At 35.5% G+C, this 23,832-nt stretch overlaps 1 protein-coding gene across 1 annotated transcript; it reads left to right on the top strand.

The window, feature by feature from the left end:
• The first annotated feature begins 14,770 nt into the window (after window positions 1-14,770).
• Window positions 14,771-19,233, top strand: LOC107830242 (uncharacterized). Its single transcript, XM_075228666.1, has 4 exons — window positions 14,771-14,977; window positions 15,923-16,103; window positions 18,669-18,766; window positions 19,135-19,233. Exons 1-4 carry the CDS (start codon window positions 14,771-14,773, stop codon window positions 19,231-19,233), a joined length of 585 nt encoding a protein of 194 aa, XP_075084767.1.
• Window positions 19,234-23,832: the final 4,599 nt, after the last annotated feature.

Below are 23,832 nucleotides of genomic sequence, written 5' to 3'. Positions count from 1 at the left end.
CCTTAGCAAAATGTTGTTAGCCTTTTTTACCCATTGTAAGTGAATTTTAAGTTGGATAATATTGTAAATATCAATAAAGTATTTTTGGGAGAAAAAATGGAACTAACGTATGACAAAAAAAAGGAGAAAGAAGAAGAGAATAAGTGAAAAACAACTTCTTCAATTAATATCCATCACAAAATATTATATTAAAAGCACGAAGACTCTTAGCAAAATGTTGTTCGCATTTTTTACCCATTGTAAGTGGATTTTAAGTTGGATAAAATTGTAAATATCAATAAAGTATTTTTGGGAGAAAAAAATGAAACTAACGTATGACAAAAAAAAAAGGAGAAAGAAGAAGAGAATAAGTGAAAAACAACTTCTTCAATTAATATCCATCACAAAATGTGATTTTCCTAGGTTAAAAAAGGAAAATAGAACTTAAAGGAGAATAAGTAGGAAACATTTAATATCCTTATTAAAGAAAAGTCAAATTTTCGGTGGGTTCAAAAGGAAAACATTTAAGAGAATAAATAGAAAACTTATTATTGGGCATTAGAAATGTATACCAATTTTCATGACTCTAGGGTTTAGTTTCTGCGTCGGTTAAAAATTTTATTATTGCTTTAAGAGTTAATTTTGTTGTCTGTCTTTCATTTTTGATTGTTGCTTTAACTTGGAAAGACTCTTGCTTTGAATTCTATTTTATGTTCTTTTTAGTTTGCCCTATGCGAAGTTTGATATTTTTATTAGGGTTGTTTAAGTGTTAACCGTTGATTGTGATTCAAACTCCTTTATTGCTTATTAGTGCTTTTGCTTCGGTTTATCATCTCTTTTTATGTTCTTAATTTGGTATTGTCTAACTTTTGTGCTTTCTTTGTCCCAATTTAGATTGCCGGTTCTAGATCATAGAAGCTTTTGGATCCTTTGAATTAACACAACAAAGTATATCGAGGTAAATTATTATTTATTTTGTTCCTCATCGAATGAGATATGAATTATGCTGCATGTGAGTCCCTTAATTTTTTTTTTATTTTTTCATTTTATAGAATATTATTGTAACCTTTGGCAGTTTTTCTTAGTTTAATTTGTTGTTACTTTTGTTTTTAATTCTTCTATAGGATTTTGGAAGAGTTATTTTCCGTTTAAATCTTTTTCTTTTCACCATCCAATTCAATTTTTTAGGATAAAAGATTATGTTGGTTAATACTTTGGGTTAAAAGAGGGTTTATGTTTTAAAAAATATCTAAAAACTAACGTCGCATCAATATGAAATTTTGCTACTAATATTCAAGTTTTCTTTCTTAGCAATAACTCCTATCAAAATCTTTAAGGCTAACGTTTTTTTCTTTTTTATTCCCGATCCAGTTTAATTTTCTTTTATGAATCACACTTAATTTTTACACAAAAATAATAAATTTTATTACATATAATTTAGTACACCATCTTTTATATGAAACAAAAAATACAGCATAAAAAATATATTTATAGAATAATGAAGGTGACAAACATCTCTTAGATTAAAATTGTGATTGATTGTCTATAAATGAAGTCAATCTGTTTAGAAAAAAGATTACTAACTTTTACTTACATCTAAAGTAATTATTCTCTAATTTCTTTCTTTTTTTCTTTAAATTTTATTTTAAAACTCAAATATACTATTTAATATTATAGTTGAATAATTTTAAAATTTATATATTCATTAAATTAAGGTTTGCGCGCAAAGCGCGTACCCAAAGACTAGCTATATTAAAAGGACGAAGCCTCTTAGCGAAATGGTATTTGCCTTTTTTATCCTTCGTAAATGCATTTTAAGTTGGACAAAATTGTAAATATAAATAAAATTTATTTTTACAAAATTAAAAATTGAGTATGGCAAAAAAGAAAAAAGAAGAGAACAAGTGAGAAACTCCTTTTTCAATTAATATATCCCTAACAAACATGATTGTCGTTGGTTTAAAAAGGAAAAAAGAATCAAAAATTTTAATATTTAATATACCCTATTAAAGTCAAGTCAAAATTATCGTAGGTTCAAATAGAAAAAATAAGAAGAGATAATAAGCAGGAAACTATTATTTGATATCATCCATTAACCTAATTCGTATTTTGGTGAAGTTCTTAAATTAGAATTTCAAAACCAAAATTACAAATCTCTTAATTTTATGTGTGAATATTGAAACTGGGAAGCAAGAATGATAATTTTTGAATTTGGAGTGATAGAAATTATCAAACTAAAATAAGTTTATTATTGAATATATATCAACAGATGATTGAAAATTTTTATGTGGTGATTTTTTCTTTTATTGAGTAAGTACACAAGATCAACATTTATCACTTTCACAAACATATACTTTTATTTTATAAATCAAATGTAATATTTTAATATGATATTTATATATTATTTTAATATTTTTTTCCATTGAGATAGTGTACACGCGCAACGCACGTATCATAAGACTAGTAATAAAAAAGTTCGACTACTTCGGTGCGATAAAAAATAATTTTGTGACTTTATTTTTATGATAAATAAAGTGGAGCGACCATACATAAAATTAACCGCTCATTAAAATGCATCAGAATGAAAATTCCCATGAATCAAGTATTAGAGTACTGTTGAATTCAATTAATATACAATATCGCATTCAGTATTTAGTATTTTCATTTGCACAAACTACACCAAATTTACGTTGTAATTAATTCAGTCCTTTTTGTTTTCTCTATAAATAATTAAATTTGAAAAAGATAAAATTGGACTCTATCAACCGCCTACCAACTACTATTTTCTGTATTTATAATTTATGATGGTTATAGAATTCTCACCGCGTTAGTTCATCACTGCATCCTTAACTTAATCAATTTTGTTATGTTGAAGTCTAATACAGTTTGAGAAGTATTTATATTCTTTCAAAGATTGAACTTTATCAATTGATCGTGTACAAAAAATAAAATAAAAATAGAATTGACTTTATGAATTCTCTATAATAAAAATAATGTCATGGTGATGGTTATATATAATTTTCTTTTAAAAATCTCTGAACGACGGTTGGATGGGGAGGGTCCTTTTAAGTAGATGACTCGTCGGGCGGTTGGAGCGGGACTTCTTTGGAAAAAAGAACTTGAATAAGTTTATTTTTCTGAAGGAGTCGTCATTTTCTATCATGAACGCTATGTCATTTTCAATCCCGACGTATTTCGGATGCTTGAAGGCCCCGCTGACACGAAATGATTTAGAAAGATTCTTCTTTGTCGGTGGTGATCAAACATGGCCAAGGTTCTATAAAGCTCATGCTCGTCGTTACATTGACATACAAAACCTAACTAAAAGATTCATAGTAAATCCCGAATGTATTATAAGTGTATGATCGATATTACTCAATTGCTTCCATTGCGTTTTGGTTTTCAGCTGAATAATTGTTAAAAATATTGTAATTCTTTTGAGACAATTTTATCTGTTAATTTACTTTGTATCGTTTCAGTTTTAGTAAGGTGAAGTACACAAATAGCCTCAAAGCAGATCTTAATGAAATGACACCTAGCCACTTTAAAGGGTTGCTATTTAGGATTTAGCTAATGTATCCTGAATTTCAGTTTTTCAACTTATTTTTCTAGGACAAAAATATCTCGCATTATCCTGAAATTAAGATTCTTAGTTTAGACTTTTTAGACAAAATTACTGTAACGACCCGACTTGTCGTTTTAAGAATTTACGACCCTTTCAACGACTTAAGGTCCCGGACAACTTCATAATATGTATTATGACCCGTGGGTGTGATCGAGTTTGATTTTCGGAAGATTTAGAATTTAATTGAAAGAGAAATTCTCATTTAAAGCTTAAATGGAAAGAGTTGACCAAAGAGTTGACTTTTGAGCAAACGATCTCGGAATAGAATTTTGATGATATCAATAGTTTCGTATAGTGATTTTGGACCTAGGCGCGTGTTCGGATTTGAATTTGGAAGTCCGTAGGACAATTCGACGCATTTTGGCAAAAGTTGGAAAATAGACGATTTTCGGAAAGTTCGATGGAAGGTTGAATTTTTGATAACGAGGTAGGAATCCGATTCTGAAAATTGAAATAGGTCTGTTATGTCGCTTATAACTTGTATACAAAATTTGAGATTAATCGGACTTGTTTCGATAGGTTTCGGCATCGAATGTTGAAGTTGAAAATTTCATAATAGACTAAAGTTTCATGTGAGTTCACACAAGACCTAACTTCAAATGAGCATACCTCTCTTAATATGAAGAGTTATATGGTGTGTTACCTATCAAAAGAAAGGTCTATGTGTCTAGTTTCCAACGCTTCAAACCGTTCATCATTTGAATACTCCTACAAGAAGTTATGATCAAATTACCAAAGGCTGGAAAGAATGCGACTATGCGACCAATTATGCGATCGCAGAAGTAGTTATGCGACCGCAAAATGGTCGCAAACCTGTCCAGTGAAGGCCATTTCTGGGCATCGATTTTTGCGGTGCATTTTGCGGCCCGCATACCCATTCTTCGGTCCTTTATACGACCGCAGACCTAAATTCGGAGGGTTAATTTTTCTATTTTCATAACCTAACCTCATTTTGATAAATAGGCTTTGGGGCTTATTTTGGGATGTTTTTCTGAGGGTCTTAGAGAGAGGTAAGAGCATTTTAGAGAGAGAAGGAGGGAACCTAACATTCTAATCATCCAATCTTCAAGAATCAAGGAAGCTAATTACAAGATCTTCATCAAAGAGGTAAGATTCAACCCCTAGTCTTCAATTTCGAGTTTGGGGTAAAAGATTGATGATTGGGAGTATGATTCTTGGGTGTAAGAGTATTATGTATATATGCTTATACCAATAAGGTTTGTGGAAAAATTGTTGAGATCAAATAAGTAAAGATTGAATTTTGGAATGAAGGAAATCTTGTAAAAGAACCTTGTAACCAAATTTGCACACCGAGTGTTTGGTAAAATGCTCAAATGAGCTGAAACCATGAAAATCTTCCTAATTATGGTTCACTTTTGTTATGCTTCTAAATAGATTGAAGTTGCTAGAATTTTTGGAACCTCGTAGTAATGTAAGGAAGGCTCAAGAAAGATCGGAGTCGTCCGGAGGTCAATTCAAGCAAGAAGGCGATTTTGGAATATCGGCCTAACTTCAAAAAGGTAAGTGTCTTGCTTAACCTCGAGTGGGGGAATTTCCCCTTAGGCATTGAGTCTTATGTGCAAATTGTGTAATTGAAAATTATGTATGCGAGGTGATGAGTACGTACTTGATTTATAGGTGCGAATTTCATTGATTAAAAATCTTTAGATGCCCTTATATATTAAATTGAAAATTATTGGCACTTATTAAATCCTCTATTTGTCATACCTAGATCCTTATTTGTTGAAATTGTTTCTATATGATGATTTGGTGTGATTGCCACCTTGAATTTATGTGAAATATATTTTGTTAAGATTTTGTACACATTATGGTCGAGCCATGGGCTCCTTATTGTGGAAAATGATGTATTGTAAATTTCGGTGGCAAGTTGTGAGATGTGAGCACTTGATGTGCAGTTGTTGAAATTATATTTACTTTGGGACTAAGGAACGGTATTCCGGGAGATCCCCCTGCCCTGCACATTTACTTTGGGACTACGGAACGGTATTCTGGTAGATTCCCCTGCACATTTACTTTGGGACTACGGAACGGTATTTCGGGAGATTCCCTTGCACATTTACTTTGGGACTACGGAACGGTATTCCGATAGATTTCCCTGCATATTTACTTTGGGACTACAGAACGGTATTCCGGGAGATTCTCCTGCATATTTACTTTGGGACTACGGAATGGTATTCCAGGAGATTCCCCTGCACATTTACTTTGGGACTATGGAATGGTATTCCAGGAGATTTCCCTGCACATTTATTTTGGGACTACGGAACGGTATTTCGGGAGATCCCTTTCCTCTCTTGCATATTTACTTTTGGGACTACGAGGCGGTACTCGGGGAGTGCCCTTTTGTTGATATTTTCTATGGATGCACTTGCCTTTGGTTATTTTATTTTTTCGTAATTTGTAAATTCTTGTATTTTTCGTGATGTATTATTTGACTTAATATTAAGTATTTTGTATTTCTTGATGTATTGTGTTGACCTTGACTTTTTCGTACAAGACTTTGAGGATTTGTATTTTTCGATTGTACTTATTTTTTATGATTGAGTTGTTTTAAATAAAAGAAAAATTTCTAGTATGTTTAATATAATAAATTCTATATCCAAATCAATAGTTTAGCTGATGCTTTATTTTAATGGAAATATCATTTTTTCTCACTCAAACGATTTCTAAAATAAAGTTATCTTTTTGTTGATTTCTTACTTGATTTAAAGATTTTTAACATTACTTTATTGAAAATAAATTTATCATGTGGATCTTATATACATTGATATTTTGGTACGTGAGTTGTCCGTGAAGTTATAAAAATAATATGGGTATGAGGTGCCGGAGAAAAATATGATGATTTTATTATTGACACGTGAGTTGTCGGTGTGATGGTGATAGAAATATGGGCACGAGGTGCCGTAGAAAATATTAAAGTGGGTTGAGACCTGTAATTTTTATGATTGTAAAATGAGTTGTCACATGGTGAATTTTACTTGAAAATATATTTATTGAAAAGAATTATATTTGAAAGATAATTATTCAAAAGAAGTATATTCGAAAGATATTTATCCTAAAGAATAATATGTGAAGGATTTATATTTGAAGGACTTGACTTGTTGATTGTACTTGTGTTCCTTATTCGCCTGAGTAATAATTATGATGTTCTTATTGCCTTGTTGTTATATCACTGGTTGAGTTTGTTGTTATCATTGCTAGTTGTTTTCCAGTACTATTGTATACTGCTATATTGTACAGGTTATTTGACTAGTGAGTGTCTTGACTGTACCTCGTCTCTACTCCACTGAGGTTAGTCTTGATACTTACTGGGTACCGACCGTGGTGTACTCAAACTACACTTCTGCACATTTTTGTGCAGAGCTAGGTATTGGAGGTATCGGACCTGGATAGAGTTAGAGTGTGATCGCAAGGATTCAAGGTAGAGCTGCTTGGTCGTCGCAGTCCCTTGGAGTCAGTTCATTTCATTGTACTGTTAATTTTTAATCAAACAGTATTGAGTATTAGATCATTGAGATCATTTCATGTATTATGTTAGAGTTCGTGACTCAGTACTACTAGTCTTGGGAGGTTGTTATAATTATTTCTATTGTTGGTTTCGTTTATAAAAAAACCAAAAATGGCTTCGAAATGTAATAAAAATCGGCTTACCTAGTCTTAGAGACTAGGTGCCATCACGACGCTTGTGGTGGGATTTGGGTCGTGACAATTACACCGATTAATCCCTAAATAATAGCCCTAAGAATGTTAGTTTGTGCATTTTCCCCATTTTTTTTCTCCGCTTCCCTATGGACAAATCTTCAAACTTACAAGTGTTGCCTCATGCTTATCCTACGGAAGCACTTTTAACTTTTGATATTAAAGTTCTACTCATAGCCTATAGGACAGGCAAGAGTTAAAAATTAAAGATCACCCCAAAAGTGTTATATTTAGCACATCATGATCATCATCAACAATAACAACAACTAAGTGTATTCCTACAAGTGGGGTATTGAGAGGGTCACATGTACGCAACCTTACCCCTACCCTTGACGAGCATAGAGGTTGTTTCTGATAGACCCTCAGCTAAAGAAAAGATGAAAGAAGCACTGATATCAAGTAATAACAGTACAAGATATTTAGAAAACTAAGACTAAGATAGTAAGATACAAGATGAAAGAAGTATTGATAGCAACTAATACAATATAAGATATGTAGTAATAGTCATCTAAGGGTAAAATAATACCATACTAACACTAATACCACTGAAACTAGAAGACAAGGGAAAATACTCGACTACCTACTAGCCTTCTACCCTAATCCTCAACCTCCACACTCTCATATCATGGGTCATGTCCTCGGTTAGCTCAAATTGCGCCATGTCCCGCGTGATCACCTCTCCCAAGACTTCTTTGGCCTACCTCTACCCCCTCTTCCCTCTCAAGGACAACATCTCACACCTTCTGACTTGGGCATATGTGCTTCTCCTTTTAATATGCCCGAACCATCGAAGCCTCGCCTCTCGCATCTTATCCTCCACGGGGGTCACTCCCACATTGTCCCTAATAATTTCATTCCTAATTCTATATAATTTAATATACCCACACATCCATCTCAACATCCTCATTTCAGCAACTTTCATCTTCTGGACATGAGAGTTCTTGACGGTTGAAATTAAAAAATAGTCAGTTTTATAAGTGGTAATTGAAAAATTGCTACAGTTTCAAAAGAAATCAAAAGTTAGCCACTTTTCATGTAAAGATAAATCTGAACGAAAACACTGTTCAAAATCCGAAAAATATTCTAGTATAATATATTGGAGTTCGAATTTTTTACATGTGAACTTCCAGCATAATATACAGGTCCAACATAATATGCTGAAAATTCATATACAGGTGCTTCAATCTCCAGTATATTATGCTGGAACTTTCCGTATTGCAGTAAAATAGTGACTATTTCTCAATGACTGTACAAACGCTGGCTATTTCTCAATTACCAGTCCAAAAAATGGCTAGCTCGTGCTATTTTTACGTTCTTGACTGGCCAACACTCTGCCCCATATAACATAATCGTTCTAACCAAACTAATTCGGCCCAATAAGTATGGACTTTTAGCCCACTTCTCCACCTACATCCATATTCGTAATTTATTTCTTTTTTCTTTTTTTATTCCCTCAAATACATACACGTGTTTCTACTTTCTATAGTTCTCTCCTCTTTTCCATTTCTGGATTTCTCTTTTAAAAAGTATATTTCTAGAACTCTCCTGACTATCCGCGAATCATCTATTTATAAATAATTGTTGATTGTTATAAAATATAACTCAAAGTAATAATATGGAATAAGAAAAAACAAGCTAAGAGATATATGGAGAAAGATAGAAGAGATTCTTATCTCTTCTTCAAATGTGTGTATTTTTCTATCTATTACAAGGCCTTTATATAGGCATGAAAAGTGAAGAAAATATGTCATTAAACATAGAAAATATGTCATTAAGCATTTGAGATGAAGATCATGGAGGAAGAGTAGACATCCACCATAATTCGATATTTCTTATAACACTCCCCCTTGGATGTCCATAGATAATGTGTCTCGTTAAAACCTTATTAGGAAAAAAAATTCTAGTGAAGGAAAAAGAGTACACATGTTTAGGAATATACTTTTTGGTTTTCTCATTAAAAATCTTGCAAGAAAAACTCGGTGGGACAAAATCTTGTAAGGAAAAAAGAGTACACCGCGTATTAACTCCCCCTGATGAGAGCATCAATTCACATCTTTGAGCCTTCGCATCCCAATCTTGTATACTAGTTTCTTAAAGGTTGACGTTGGTAGAGATTTGGTGAATAAATCAGCCATATTATCACTTGAACGGATCTGTTGCACATTGATATCACCATGCTTTTGAAGATCATGTGCGAAAAATAACTTTGGTGAAATGTGTTTTGTTTTATCTCCTTTTATGAATCCCCCATTTAATTGAGTTATGCATTCTGCATTGTCTTCATACAAAATTGTGGGTAGTTTGTCACACTTCAAACCATATTTGTCTCGAATTAGGTGTATTACAGACCTCAACCATACACATTCTCGACTTTCTTCATGAATAGCAATTATCTCAGCATGATTAGATGAAGTAGCCACGATTGATTGCTTAGTCGATCGCCAAGATATTGCAGTACCTCCACATGTAAACACATAGCATGTTTGAGATCGAGCTTTATGTGGGTCAGATAAATACCCAGCATCGGCATAACCAACAAGATCGGGACAGTAATCATTGCCATGAAATAAGCTCATATCGGTAGTCCCTTTTAGATACCGCAATATGTGTTTGATTCCATTCCAATATCTCCTTGTAGGAACAGAGCTATATCTTGCTAAGACATTAACTGAAAAAGTTATGTCATGCCTTGTAGTATTAGCAAGATACATTAGTGCACCAATTGCACTAAGATATGGTACTTCAGGACCAAGAACCTCTTCATTCTTTTCTTGAGGTCGGAACGGGTCCTTATTCACATCAAATGATCGAACAACCATCGGAGTACTTAATGGATGTGCTCCATCCATGTAAAACCGTTTTAATACCTTTTCTATGTAGGCAGATTGATGAACAAAAATCTCATTTGCCAAATGTTCAATTTGCAAACCGAGACATAATTTTGTCTTTCTGAGATCTTTCATCTCGAATTCCTTCTTTAAATAATCAATTGCATTTTGGAGTTCTGTAGGAGTTCCAATAAGATTTATGTCATCAACATATACGGCAAGTACAACAAACTTTGATGTTGTTTTCTTTATAAAAACACATGGACAAATGACATCATTTATATAACCTTCCTTTAATAAATATTCACTAAGGCGGTTATACCACATTCTTCTTGATTGCTTTAGACCATATAAAGATTTTTGCAATTTGATTGAAAACATTTCCCTGGACTTTGAATTATGTGCGTCAGGCATTTTAAATCCATCAGGAATTTTCATGTATATCTCATTATCAAGTGAGTCGTAAATATAGGTTGTAACCACATCCATTAAATACATGTCAAGCTTTTCATGGACAGCAAGATTAATGAGATAACAGAACGTTATAGCATCCATAACAGGAGAATACGTCTCTTCATAATCGACATCAGGCCTTTGTGAAAATCCTTGTGCAACAAGGCGTACCTTATATCTTTATACCTTATTTTTCTCATTCCTTTTACATACAAAGACCCATTTATAGCCAACAGGTTTAACACCATTAGGTGTTTGGACTACAGACCCAAAAACTTCACGTTTCGCAAGTGAATCCAACTCAGATTGGATTGTTTCTTGCCATTTTGGCCAATCACGTCTTTGTCGACATTCTCCAACAGATTGAGGTTCAAGATCCCCATTATCTTGCATAATGCTAGATGCAACATTATATGCAAATACATAATCCACAACTATATTCAATCGATTCAAATCTGTCTCAATATCGATTGGGTTTATTGATAGTTCCTTATTTTCTTGAGTCTCAGGCTCATCGATATCCTCATGAATTTCAAGATTGGTTAAATCATGGGTTTCTTTATGAGACTCTTTCATAGTGTCATCTTGATCATTTATTTTCCTTTTTCTAGGATTTCGATCCTTAGAACCCAATGGTCTGCCACGCTTTAGGCATGTTTTTGAATCATTAGCTATGACACTAGAAGATTTTCCAATAGGGACATCAATACGGATTGGAACATTCTCTGCAGGGATATGTGATTTCGTTATCCTTTTTAGATCCGTAAATGCATCTGGCATTTGATTTGCTATTTTCTGCAAATGGATAATCTTTTGCACCTTTTTTTCACAAATAGAGGCACGTGGATCAAGATGAGATAAGAATAGATTTTTTCACGAAATTTCCCGTTTGATTTCACTAATTTCTCCCCCTAATTTTGGGAAAAATGCCTCATCGAATCGACAATCTGCAAATCGAGCAGTGAACAAATCTCTCGTTAATGTTTCGAGGTAGAGAATAATGGAGGGCGATTCAAACCCACACATATATTCCTAACCTTCTTTGGGGGACCCATCTTGGTGCGATATGGAGGTGCTACAGGCACATATACAGCGCATCCAAAAATTCTTAGATGGGATATATTAGGTTCATGACCCAAAACTAATTGCAATGGGGAATATTTATGATAATTTGTCGGTCTGAGACGAATTAGCATTGCTGCATGCAAAATGGCATGACCCCAAACAGAAGTGTATAATTTCGTTTTCATGAGTAACGGTCTTGTTATCAATTGCAAACGTTTAATCAAAGACTCTGCAGGGCCATTTTGAGTGTGAATATGAGCTACAGGATATTTCACTTTTATCCCAATTGATAAGTAATAATCATTAAATATTTGGGATGAAAACTCAGCAGCATTATCAAGTCGAATAGACTTAATTGGATTATCTAGAAACTATGCATGTAATCGAATTATTTGTGCCATTAATTTTGCAAACGCCAGGTTGCGATATGACAATAGGCACACATGAGACCATCTAGAAGATGCATCTATTAAGACCATAAAATATCTAAACGACCCACTAGGTGGGTGAATAGGTTCACAAATATCCCCTTGTATACGTTCCAAAAACGCAGGGGACTCAATCCCAACCTTTGTTGGTGATGGTCTAATAATCAACTTGCCTTGATAACAAGAAGTGCAAGAAAACTCATTATTTAAAAGAATCTTTAAATTCTTTAATGGATGTCCATTTGAGTTCTCTATAATTCGTCTCATCATAATTGATCCAGGATGTCCCAATCGATCATGCCAAAGTACAAAAGTATTGGAATTAGCAACCTTTTGGTTTACGATAGAATGTGCCTCAATTGCACTAATTCTTGTCCAATACAGGCCACAAGATAAAGATGGGAATTTCTCAATAACCATTTTCTGGCCAGAGACATTCTTGGTAACGATGAGATATTCTAGATTATTCTCATCTATTATCTCAATATGAAATTCATTTCGGCGAATATCTTTAAAACTCAACAAGTTCCTCTTGGACTTGGAGGAGAATATTGCATTCTCTATGATAAGTATTGTTCCCTTAGGTAGAGTTATATTAGCTCTTCCAAAGCCTTCAATTAGATTACTACTACCAGAAATTGTAGTAACATCTGCCTTACACATACTTAAATGAGAGAAATATTTCTTCTCTTTGAATACTGTATGTATTGTACATGAATCAATTAAGCAAATATTTTTACAATTGAACTTTGATCCAAGTTTGTTTTGAAAGATATCCATATTTGTTTTCCATGGTTTGACATACAAAAGAAGTATATGAATAAATATTAGTATTTTTAGAGAAAAAGAAAAAGAAATAAAGTTAAACCAATAATTCAATAGTGACCTTTTAATACATTTTCTAGCAAATTCTAATTATTATATAAATAATTACGCAACAAAAATAATACAATTTTAAGTACATGAAAAAAAAATTAAGGGTGAAGTAACAAAAGTTGTTCCAGTGTGCTTGGAAACCTCTTCTTAAAGAGAATTAAAGTAACGTAAAGGAAAATCAAAAGGAATTAAAAGATTAGTGAGACTAGGACACTAATTACTAAGATATTAATCCTTGTTTGTGAAATTTATGAAAATTAGGAAATACATATATTTTTAAAAATTACATAAGAAGTATTACTAAGTGTAATAAAAATTACAAGATGTTTATTCATTAAATACTACGAATAGGAAAACATAAAAATCAAAATGCTCAATCATCTTTAACAATAGATCCATCACCGATCGAGTGGTTTATTTTTCCATTAGGGTGCTCAAAAGATTTTGCCACATCCAAGTGGGTGATGTCAAATTCATTGTCATATACAAAATTAGTTTCAGGAGCTTTATCCTTTAGAGATACTTGATAAAGCTCAACCAAATATTTTGGTATGCGACAAATATTTGCCCAATGCCCTTTTTCCACCGCAACGATAACATTCAGTTTCTGAATCATTTGCCCTTGGCCCTTTCTACTTTTGGTGGTTATTTTTCTTTGGGGGTGATTAACACCAGGAAAATTTCTTCCTTGGCCACGACCACGAACAGGGCCACGACCTTTTTCACGCTTAGAATAATGGGAATACACCTCATTCACTACAGGCAATGGTGTAGACCCAGTGGGTCGATTTTCGTGATTTCTCATGAGCAAGTCATTATTTCGTTCAGCCACAAGGAGAAGAGAAATCAACTCAGAATACTTCTTGAAACCTTTCTCTCGGTACTGCTGTTGCAAGACCATATTGGAGGCATGAAACGTTGTGAATGTTTTATCAAGCATATCATAATCAGTGATAGTATCTCCACAGAGTTTCAATTTAGAAGTAATTCTGAACATCGCAGAATTATATTCAGAAACAGATTTAAAGACTTGGAGCCTCAGATGAGCCCAATCATATCGTGCTTGTGGAAGAGTGACCAACTTTAAGTTGTCATATCTTTCCTTTAAGTCATTCCACAAAATAAATGGATCTTTGACTGTGAGATATTCTATCTTCAACCCTTCATCAAGGTGATGGCGCAAGAAAATCAAGGCCTTAGCACAATCTTGGGTAGATGCTTTATTTTTATCTTTAATGGCGTCTCCAAGACCCATTGCATCTAAATGGATTTTAGCATCCAACACCCATGTCATATAATTCTTGCCCGAAATTTCAAGGGCAACGAACTTTCTTTTCATAATATCAGTCATAATTAAAAGAAAAGAAAAGTTATACCTTAGTTTTCTCAAAGAGCTTCTTGAGACGGTAGAGTCTCGTGTTGATAACGTGTTATAAAATATAATTCAAAGTAATAATATGGAACAAAAAAAACAAGCTAAGAGATATATGAAGAAAGATAGAAGAGATTCTTATTTCTTCTTCAAATGTGTGTGTTTTCCTATCTATTACAAGGCCTTTATATAGGCATGAAAAGTGAAGAAAATATGTCATTGAATATGTTATTAAACATAAAAAATATGTCATTAAGCATTTGAGATGAAGATCATAAAGGAATAGTAAACATCCACCATAATTTGATATTTCTTATAACACTGATTGTTTAATCAGAATAATCATTTGAAAAATAGCACAAACAGACCTTAATTCACCGATCGGAAAATCTCCTCTCTCTGTTAACTACGTCCCCCGGTAATTGCTATGTCGACGGTGACATCAACGCCGGCCGCAGCCGCTTACTCTTCGTCGCAATACAATTACTTAAACGGCACATACTTTCCGACGCCGTTTCATCTCCAACAACAACCGTCTCAGCCCTACATTGGCCCTGCTCTTCCCGTTGTTCCTCGTGTCTATTCTGCCCCGGCGTCTGTTCCCAGCGTTTACACTTTACATCAATATCAACAAGTAAGCATTCCAACGATTGGAGCTTTTGTTTTTGGATTTTCTTTTATCATTGATAATGACTTCATTTTCAATTTGTACGTTTGGGCTGTGAAATTTGCTTTTGATGAACTGACTTGGATTTTGATAGGGAGGGAAAAAAATATAGCTAAATTGTGAGATGAATATTTTATTTATTAGTGGCTCGTATGTAAGAACCTTAAATGTGATCATGTGTACACATGAATATACAATAGATACATGACTTATGTGCACACGCATACACATGCATGCATGCCTAAATGTATGTTTACACAGAGTTTAAGTTCTATAGAATGACAGTGTAACTGTATGTGACTTTTTTAAGTAATGGTTGTTAACCTAAAATAAATGGTAAATAACCTGTGAGGCGGGGCAGGGCGGGGCGAAGCTACCTTGTCCACGGGGAGTCAATTGACATCATTACACCGTATAGATGTATCAATTTTTTAATGTATGCTATATGTTGAGTTCATTATTATATATGTGGTATGACCATGAGACATGAGCGGAGCTTAAATGAAAAGTGAGGAGTGATATAGCCGATCGCGACTTATTTGGGGCCGAGGCGCATTAGTTGTTATAAACTATATGATGAATCACTTTGGCTTCTTGGTGAGTTTACTTCTTTATATTTGAATTCTCTTAGTAAATATTTTGGTTCCGCCATAGTAGGTTAAATTAGATTGATAGTGTAAAAATTATTTGAAGGGTCACTGTGTATAACTTTTAAATCCTTAAAAAAATTGCATGTTTCTTAGTTCCTGCTTCCCATTAACAAGCAAATGGAAAAGAACCCTCTTGAAAGTATTTGAAATAGAGCCTCTTTGCATCTTTATCGATGTTGTTTTAAGCTTGGAATTTATTCTCTCAAAAAAGAAGATTTATTTGATAATGTTACTAACGTGCCTAATTGTTGTGGATGTATAGGCGCAACAATTATTTGAAAGAGTTGCACAAACTATCACGCCCGAAGCAATTGAGAATGTGAAAGCTGCGCTTGCGAACAGTGATATTGAGCAAAAAGCTGAGGCCAAAAAGAAAGCTGTGCCTCGAAAGGCAGCAGAGCAGACTTGGGAAGATCCTACCCTTGCAGAGTACTGGCCAGAGAGTAAGCTCATGCCCCATTTAATTTTTTCTTCCGATTTGGTTTTGCGTCGAATAGTTGATTCTATTTAGTTTATTCTTTTCATGCTCTGCGGTTGCTCCAGCTTGTTGTCCTTACTGTCCCAGATGGCTTTTGACATGAATTGAATTGAATTGGGTACAACCTTGTTTGAAGGGTTCTGGCAGTGTTTATAGGAAATGTCACGGTTGTGATGTCCTGGATAACCATGCAATTGTAGGGTCTAGAATTTGGGGAAGCAGTGATGAAAGTCAAATTATTTAGGCGCCATGCAATTGTGGGAGTTGGAATTTAAGGAAGTGTGAATTAGTCACATGTGCAATCATTTAGGAAATAAAAAATAATTTTCATCTTGTATTTTGGCTCAAATTTCCTTGAAAACTAGCTATATTTGGAGATTAGTGGCACAATATTTGGATTAAGGGGAGATGCTTGTCCAAAGATCAAAATTTATGCAATTTAACAGGAATTGAGATTGAAAAATATTTTGCCACATACTGCAAGTGTTTAGAAAGTGGGAAGGACTGGGGTGTATGAGGTCCTCAAATAATGCCTACCCCCCATCCAAACCAACAGAAAAAAGGTAAAGCTTTCATTTTGCAGGAATAATGTAAGCTTTCATTTTGCTCGGTGAGGAAAAGAGAGCAGAAAAAAAACCTCTTTGAGGGAGTTGGTCTTCTTCATGATAATCTTTTTGTTTGAGGGAAATTTTTTGGTTGAAGGAAGTGAAGGTCTTCCTTGTAAGTAATGCATCAGTCTAAGTAACACCTATCATGGCTATCACCTTTATCTTATGTTTCCTCTTTTTGCAATTGGGAAAGGCTGGGGTAGTTAGAGCTGGTTTAAAGTAAAACAATTTGCCATAATGAATATGTAACTACTAAAAGTACAACCTGGAAGAAGCATAAATGGTCAGATAAAGGTGTTGAATTAGTTTGTGCCTGATAAGTTTTTTGTACTGTGTTTCTAGTCTTTCTGAATATTTTTGGTCCCCCCCCCCCCTTCTGTGTGCAGGTCGGGGGTGGAAAAGGGATTTCAGGAGTCCTAGATTGTTGGTTAATATATCTTGTGTGTTTGACTATTATGCTTTACTGATCCTATTTAACATGAGCTACTGTCCTGCAAGTGGTTATGTCCAACTTTGATATGATTTTCTTATTTCTTCATCTTTTTCTATATGCTTACTTGACTCTTGGAGGCGACTCAGAGTATTTCCCGGTTGTTATGGGGTTACATCAAGGCTCTGCGCTTAGTCCGTTCTTATTTGCATTGGTGATGGATGCACTGACACACCATATTCAAGGGGATGTGCCATGGTGTTTGTTATTTGCTGATGAATAGTTCTAATTGATGAGATGCGGGACGGTGTTAACGAGCGGTTGGAGGTTTGGAGACAGGCTCTCAAGTCTAAGGGTTTCAAGTTGAGCAGGTCTAAGACAGAGTACTTGGAGTGCAAGTTCAGCGCTGAGTCGAGGGTAGTAGGCAGGGACGTGAGGCTTGGATCACAGGTCATCCCCAAAAGAGGTAATTTTAAGTACCTTGGGTCGGTTATTCAGGGGACGGAGGGATCGACGAGGACGTCACTAACCGTATAAAGGCGGGCTGGATGAAATGGAGGCTAGCATCTGGAGTCTTGTGTGACAAGAAAGTGTCACCGATACTCAAAGGTAAGTTTTATAGAGTTGTGGTTAGACCGGCCATGTTGTATGGGGCAGAGTGTTGGCCGGTTAAAAACTCTCATAACTAGAAGATAAAGGTCGCAGAGATGAGGATGTTGAGGTGGATGTGCGGGCACACTATGATGGATACGATTAGGAATGAAGTAATCCGGGAGAAGGTGGGCGTGGCCCTTGTGGATGACAAGATGCGGGAAGCAAGACTCAGATGGTTCGGGCACATGCGGAGGAGAAGCCTTGATGCTCCGGTGGGGAGGTGTGAGTGGTTGGCTGTGGTGGGCACGAGAAGAGGTAGAGGGCGGCCTAAAAAGTATTGGGGAGAGGTGATCAGGCAGGACACGGCACGACTGCGGATTTCCGAGGACATGGCCCTTGATAAGAAGGTCTGGAGGTCAAGCATTAGGATTGTAGGTTAGGGGGTAGTCGAGCTTTTCCTACTTCATACCGGAGGTGAGGCGGGATTGGATAGGGTTGATCTTAGACGACTTGTGGTTAATATTGAGCCCACACTATCCTTTCTGTTTTTCTTAGCCCCGGGCCTTAATTGTTGGTTACTGTTATTGCATGTCATCTATTTTTTGGTTTTAATGCTTCTGCTACTTTTTCTGTTAACGTTACTGATGGATTGCCTCTTCTTGTTTTATTCCCGTCTTCCTGAGCCGATAGACTCCGAGGGTCTATCGGAAACATCATCTCTGCCCTATCGGGGTAGGGGTAAGGTCTGCGTATACACTATCATCCCTTCCCCAGACCTCACTTTGTGGGATTTTACTGGGTTGTTGTTGTTGTAGTACTTGACTCTGGGCTTTTTCTGTAAGATGAGTGGTAATTCTATTACAGTTGAATGATTAAGTCGGCTATTGGGATCTTGCAGATGATTACCGTATATTCTGTGGTAACCTTGGGAATGAGGTGAATGATGATGTTTTATCAAAAGCATTTTCAAGATTTCCTTCATTTAACATGGCCAGGGTAAGTTGTCTTGAAGCACTCATATTTTCTCTATACTTTAATTGTCATAGATGAACTTGTGTTCTGACATGAAGGGGCTGGGGTCTTTGTCTCTAGAACTTTACTTTCTTTTATATCTTATATTTCCATATCCTAAACATTTATGAAGTTGGGGAAAGCATTGATTAATTAAAAGAAAAAATGAGAAGATTTGGGAAAGGCTAGGAATTCTTCAATTATATTGCTCGGACTATCCGAATCCTTTTGTAAATCACCAGACCGGAATGGTATGGGGAGATAACTTTCATTTGGATCTGACATTTTACTTGTTATGCTGTTTGTTGATGCTTTATATGGGTTTCTGTCTTTCCCTTGTTTGATGTCAAAAGGTCAAAAGATCTGCCTTGCTTGGGAGAGTGTGTTATCTCAACACCCTTCCCACCCAGCGCCAGAAGACTAGCTGGATGATCCAGCAGCCCAACAACTAGAAGGATGGTGCTTTTGAAATCGAATTAGGTAAAGAAAAAAATAAGATACGGATACTTTAGCGAAAGGAGTTGAGCAGTGGTTCCGCTTAGGCTTTGTAAAATGAAGACTGGTCACTGCTGTTTGAAGTTGTTTTAGTTGTTTGACTGGATATCATATTTTTACTTGACTTTTGTGTCTTGAATTCCTGAGTTGACAAGGTACAATAATTTCAGGGAAATATGTTGGACACCGGCCAGTTCAACTTCGGAAGAGTAAGTGGCATGACAGGATTGATTATGAAGCTTTGGAAAAACAAAAGGTAATCATGCTTTCTGAATGATCAGCCCACATACGATTTCACATTCTAAAAGTGGACATTTCACTATATATTTCTTGTTGAATGTTTTGGCAGAATGTCTCTCTGAAGAAACCAAAGTTACCAAAGAAGAGTGTATTGCACAAGTGAGCATCAAATCATATGATTATGGATCAATGGTAAGATATTGTGGATCTATTTCTATGGCCATTTGGAAAGAGAGGAAAAAGTGGCAAAGTCATTGAATAGAGATGCTCCTATTCAACTTATGTAGTGCTTTATGTTTCAGTTGATGATAGTTCTTTTCTCCTGCCTTTTATGGCCAATAGAGCTCCGATTTTCTCGGCAATAATAGATTGTCGAATGGAAGCCTAATTCTGTGAGATATTTGAATGTATTAATAAATTAGTCTAATTGAACGAACGATGAAAGTGTTTAGTGTGATCAAAATAATTGTTAGGATCGGGAACCCGGGTAGTGCTGAATTTAGCCAAACAACGGTATAATGACAATAACAAAGACAATGAAACTTGATAATAACGGCAATTAAAAAATATAAAGAAGACACAAATTTAACGTGATTCGGTCAAGGTGACCTACGTCCACAAGCGGAGAGGAGCAATTTCACTATACCAATAAGAGTACAAAAGAGAGTACAAAATTAGAGTAAATACTCTAATTAATCCCAAATACCCCAAGAGAATAACCTCACAAGATCACTCCAAAGAAAGGGTTCACACAAGTGTTTCCCAACACTCACTCTCTTACAAAACACTCTATAATGAAATAAAAGAGGAGAAAGAAAGACAAGAGTGAAAAGCTCTTGAATTGGTGTGTTTACAAATGAGGAGAAACTCCTCTATTTATAGCAAGAAATCCTTGGCCTAATAATGGATATTATGTCATGGTAAATATCATGATCCACAAATTTATTATAATGGATATTATGTCATGGCAAATGTCATGAAAATTTGGCCATATTACAAATCTCCACCTTGGCCTAATTTCGGCTTATAGTAAATTTGCTCCACCTTCTCCGCAAAAACCCCAATGGGCAAAATCATTCTTCATAAATGCCAATCAAGTTCAGGCAAAGCTTGAACTTGGATACTGGAAGAGGTTTTGTGAACATGTCAGCAGGATTGTCTCTAGTGTTGATCTTCTGAACAGAAACTTTTCTTTCAGCAATGGTTTCTCGGATGAAATGATACTTTATATCAATGTGCTTCGTCCTCTCATGATACATTTGATCTTTAGTCAAGTGAATGGCACTTTGACTATCACAGAAAATGGTAATACCACCTTGGTGTAAACTGAGTTCCACAAATAGACCCTTCAACCATAAAGCTTCTTTGATCGCCTCGGTCACTGCCATATATTCTGCTTCGGTAGTAGATAAAGCTACTACATGTTGTAATGTAGCTTTTCAACTAATAGCGCAACCTCCGATGCAAAATACATAGCCTGTCAGTGATCTTCTTTTGTCAAGATCACCTGCATAATCTGAGTCTACAAAACCAACCAAAGTGTTAGTATTTCTCTCAAACTCCAAACATGTGTTTGAAGTACCTCGCAAGTATCTGAGAATCCATTTCACAGCATGCCAATGTGCTTTACCTGGGCAAGTCATATACCGGCTTACCACGCTCACTGCTTGTGAAATGTCTGGACGTGTACAAACCATTGCATACATAATACTGCCGACTGCACTGGAATAAGGAACCTGTGCCATGTACCTCTCTTCTTCCTCTAACTGCGGGAACTGAGCAGCTGATAACTTAAAATGAGCAGCAAGAGGGGTACTAACTGGTTTAGCATCTTTCATGCCAAACCTCTCCAAGTACTTCTTCTGGGTCAGAAATAGCCTGTTGGCTTTTCGATCTCTTTTGATCTCCATGCCAAGGATTTTCTTAGCTGCTCCCAAATCTTTCATCTCAAATTCACTTTTCAGCTGACTTTTCAAATTGTGAATTTCTGTTAAATCCTTAGCAGCAATGAGCATGTCATCAACATATAATAATAGGTACACAAATGAACCATCATTTAACTTCCGAAAGTAAACACAACTATCATACATGCTCCTCGAATAACCATGACCCAACATAAAAGAATCAAACCTTTTATACCATTGCCTTGGAGACTGCTTTAATCCGTACAAGGATTTCTTCAACAAGCAAACATGATCTTTTTTCCCTTCAATTTCAAATCCTTCGGGTTGATGCATGTATATTTGTTCCTCAAGTTCGCCATGTAAGAAAGTTGTCTTAACATCAAGTTGTTCTAATTCCAAATCATATATGGCAACGAAGGCAAGCAAGACACGAATAGAGCTATGTTTAACAACAGGTGATAAAATATCATTAAAATCAACTCCTTGTACCTGACTATAGCCCTTTGCAAGTAATCGTGCCTTATACCTCGCATTTTCAACCCCTGGAATGCCATCCTTTTTCTTGAAGACCCATTTGCAACCAACAATTCTTTTTCCTGATGGCAACTTCACAAGAGACCAAGTACCATTCTTGTGGAGAGACTCAATTTCTTCATTCATTGCAATCAGCCACTTGGCTGAGTCAGCACCAGAAACTGCTTCTGAATATTTTGATGGTTCTCCAATTTCTTCAGTTTTCTGTGCAACTAAAAAAGCAAATGCAACATAATCTCCAAACCTTAATGGTTGTTTACCTTCTCTTCTTGGTTTATGTTTGGCTATAGAATACTCCTCTTCTTCTGGTTCAACTTCAGGAGTCTCAACTTTAGGAATTTCAGCTTCTGTCTCAACTTCATGAGTTTCAACTGTATTTTGCTCCAAAGTTGATGAGCTTGGCTCAGAAGGAATACCAATCTCAATCTCCACCTGGTTCTGTGTACTCTTTCCTTTATCTGTATTACAAGAACTAGAAGACTCTTTTCTAGAATGTAACATAGAGGATTCATCAAATGTTACATCTCTGCTAATTATAAATTTTGGTGCTGTGGGATCAGGATACCATAGTCGGTATCCTTTTACGATGCATACCCAAGGAAAATGCACTTTTTAGCCCTTGGCTCTAATTTTCCATCATTTACATGCATGTATGCAGGGCAACCAAATATCTTTAAATCAGAATAATTAGCAGGAGTACCTGACCACATTTCCTCTGGAGTCTTAAAGTTCAAAGGTGCAGAAGGAGCTCGGTTGACAATATAACAAGCTGTAGAGATAGCTTCTGCCCAAAAGGCGTTTGTCAACCCAGCATTTGAAATCATGCAACGAGCCCTTTCCAAAAGAGTTCTATTCATCCTTTCTGCCACACCATTTTGCTGAGGTGTCATTCTCACAGTACAATGTCGAACAATTCCTTCATTCTTGCAAAATTCGTTGAATTCATCATTATAAAATTCCAAGCCATTATCTGTTCTAAGTCGCTTAACCTGTTTTCCTGTTTGCTTCTCAATCAAAACTTTCCATTATTTGAAATTTAAGAAAATATCACTTTTATTTTTCAGGAAATAAACCCAAACTTTCCTTGAATAATCATCAATGAAAGTTAACATATACATGGCACCACCTTTTGATGGGGTACGTGAAGGACCCCAAAGATCTGAATGAATGTAATCCAAAGTACCTTTTGTTCTATGAATCTCTGGAGATTTGAAGCTGACTCTTTTCTGCTTCCCGAACACACAATGTTCACAGAACTCCATATTTTCGGTACTTTGGCCACATAAGAGACCTCTTTTACTAAGGATGGAAAGACTTTTTTTCACTCATATGCCCCAATCGCATATGCCACAATTTGGTGATGTCAGAATCTGATTTATCTGATATTGAAACTGTAGCAGCACCTGTAACAGTAGATCCCAAAAGAGTATACAGCGTACCATATCTGCGTACTTTCATGATCACAAGAGCACTATGAGAAATTTTCAGAACTCCACATTCACCTGTGTACTTGCACCCAAGAGATTCTAGAGTGCCCAAAGAGATGAGATTTTTCTTCAAGTCAGGAACATGTCTAACATCGGTGAGAGTTCTCACCACACCATCGTGCATTTTGATTCGGACTTTACCTTTTCCAATAACTTTGCAGGCAACATTGTTGTCCATCAAGACAACTCCACCTCCAATAGATTCATATGTGGTAAATAAATCCTGACTGGGACACATATGATAAGAACAACCCGAATCTAAAATCCACTCATTGTTAGATTTGAAACTATTATTAGTTGCTAAAACAATAGTTCCCTCAGTCTCATCAGCAGCTATACTTGCTTCGGCAGTGTCAGTATTTTTGTGCTCATTTTTCTTTTCTGTATGCTT

Source organism: Nicotiana tabacum, chromosome 13 (genome assembly GCF_000715075.1).
Source record: "Nicotiana tabacum cultivar K326 chromosome 13, ASM71507v2, whole genome shotgun sequence".
Taxonomy (NCBI): Eukaryota; Viridiplantae; Streptophyta; class Magnoliopsida; order Solanales; family Solanaceae; genus Nicotiana; species Nicotiana tabacum.
The sequence above is the reverse complement of the archived record's forward strand: the minus strand, read 5'-3'. Positions and strand labels throughout refer to the sequence as shown.

Excerpts from the sequence above, each read along its gene's own strand:
- LOC107830242 (XM_075228666.1), top strand. The coding sequence starts at position 14,771 with ATGTCGACGGTGACATCAACGCCGGCCGCAGCCGCTTACTCTTCGTCG. Across the intron at positions 14,978-15,922 it reads CTTTACATCAATATCAACAA|GCGCAACAATTATTTGAAAG; the intron begins GTAAGCATTCCA and ends GTGGATGTATAG. Across the intron at positions 16,104-18,668 it reads TGCAGAGTACTGGCCAGAGA|ATGATTACCGTATATTCTGT; the intron begins GTAAGCTCATGC and ends GGGATCTTGCAG.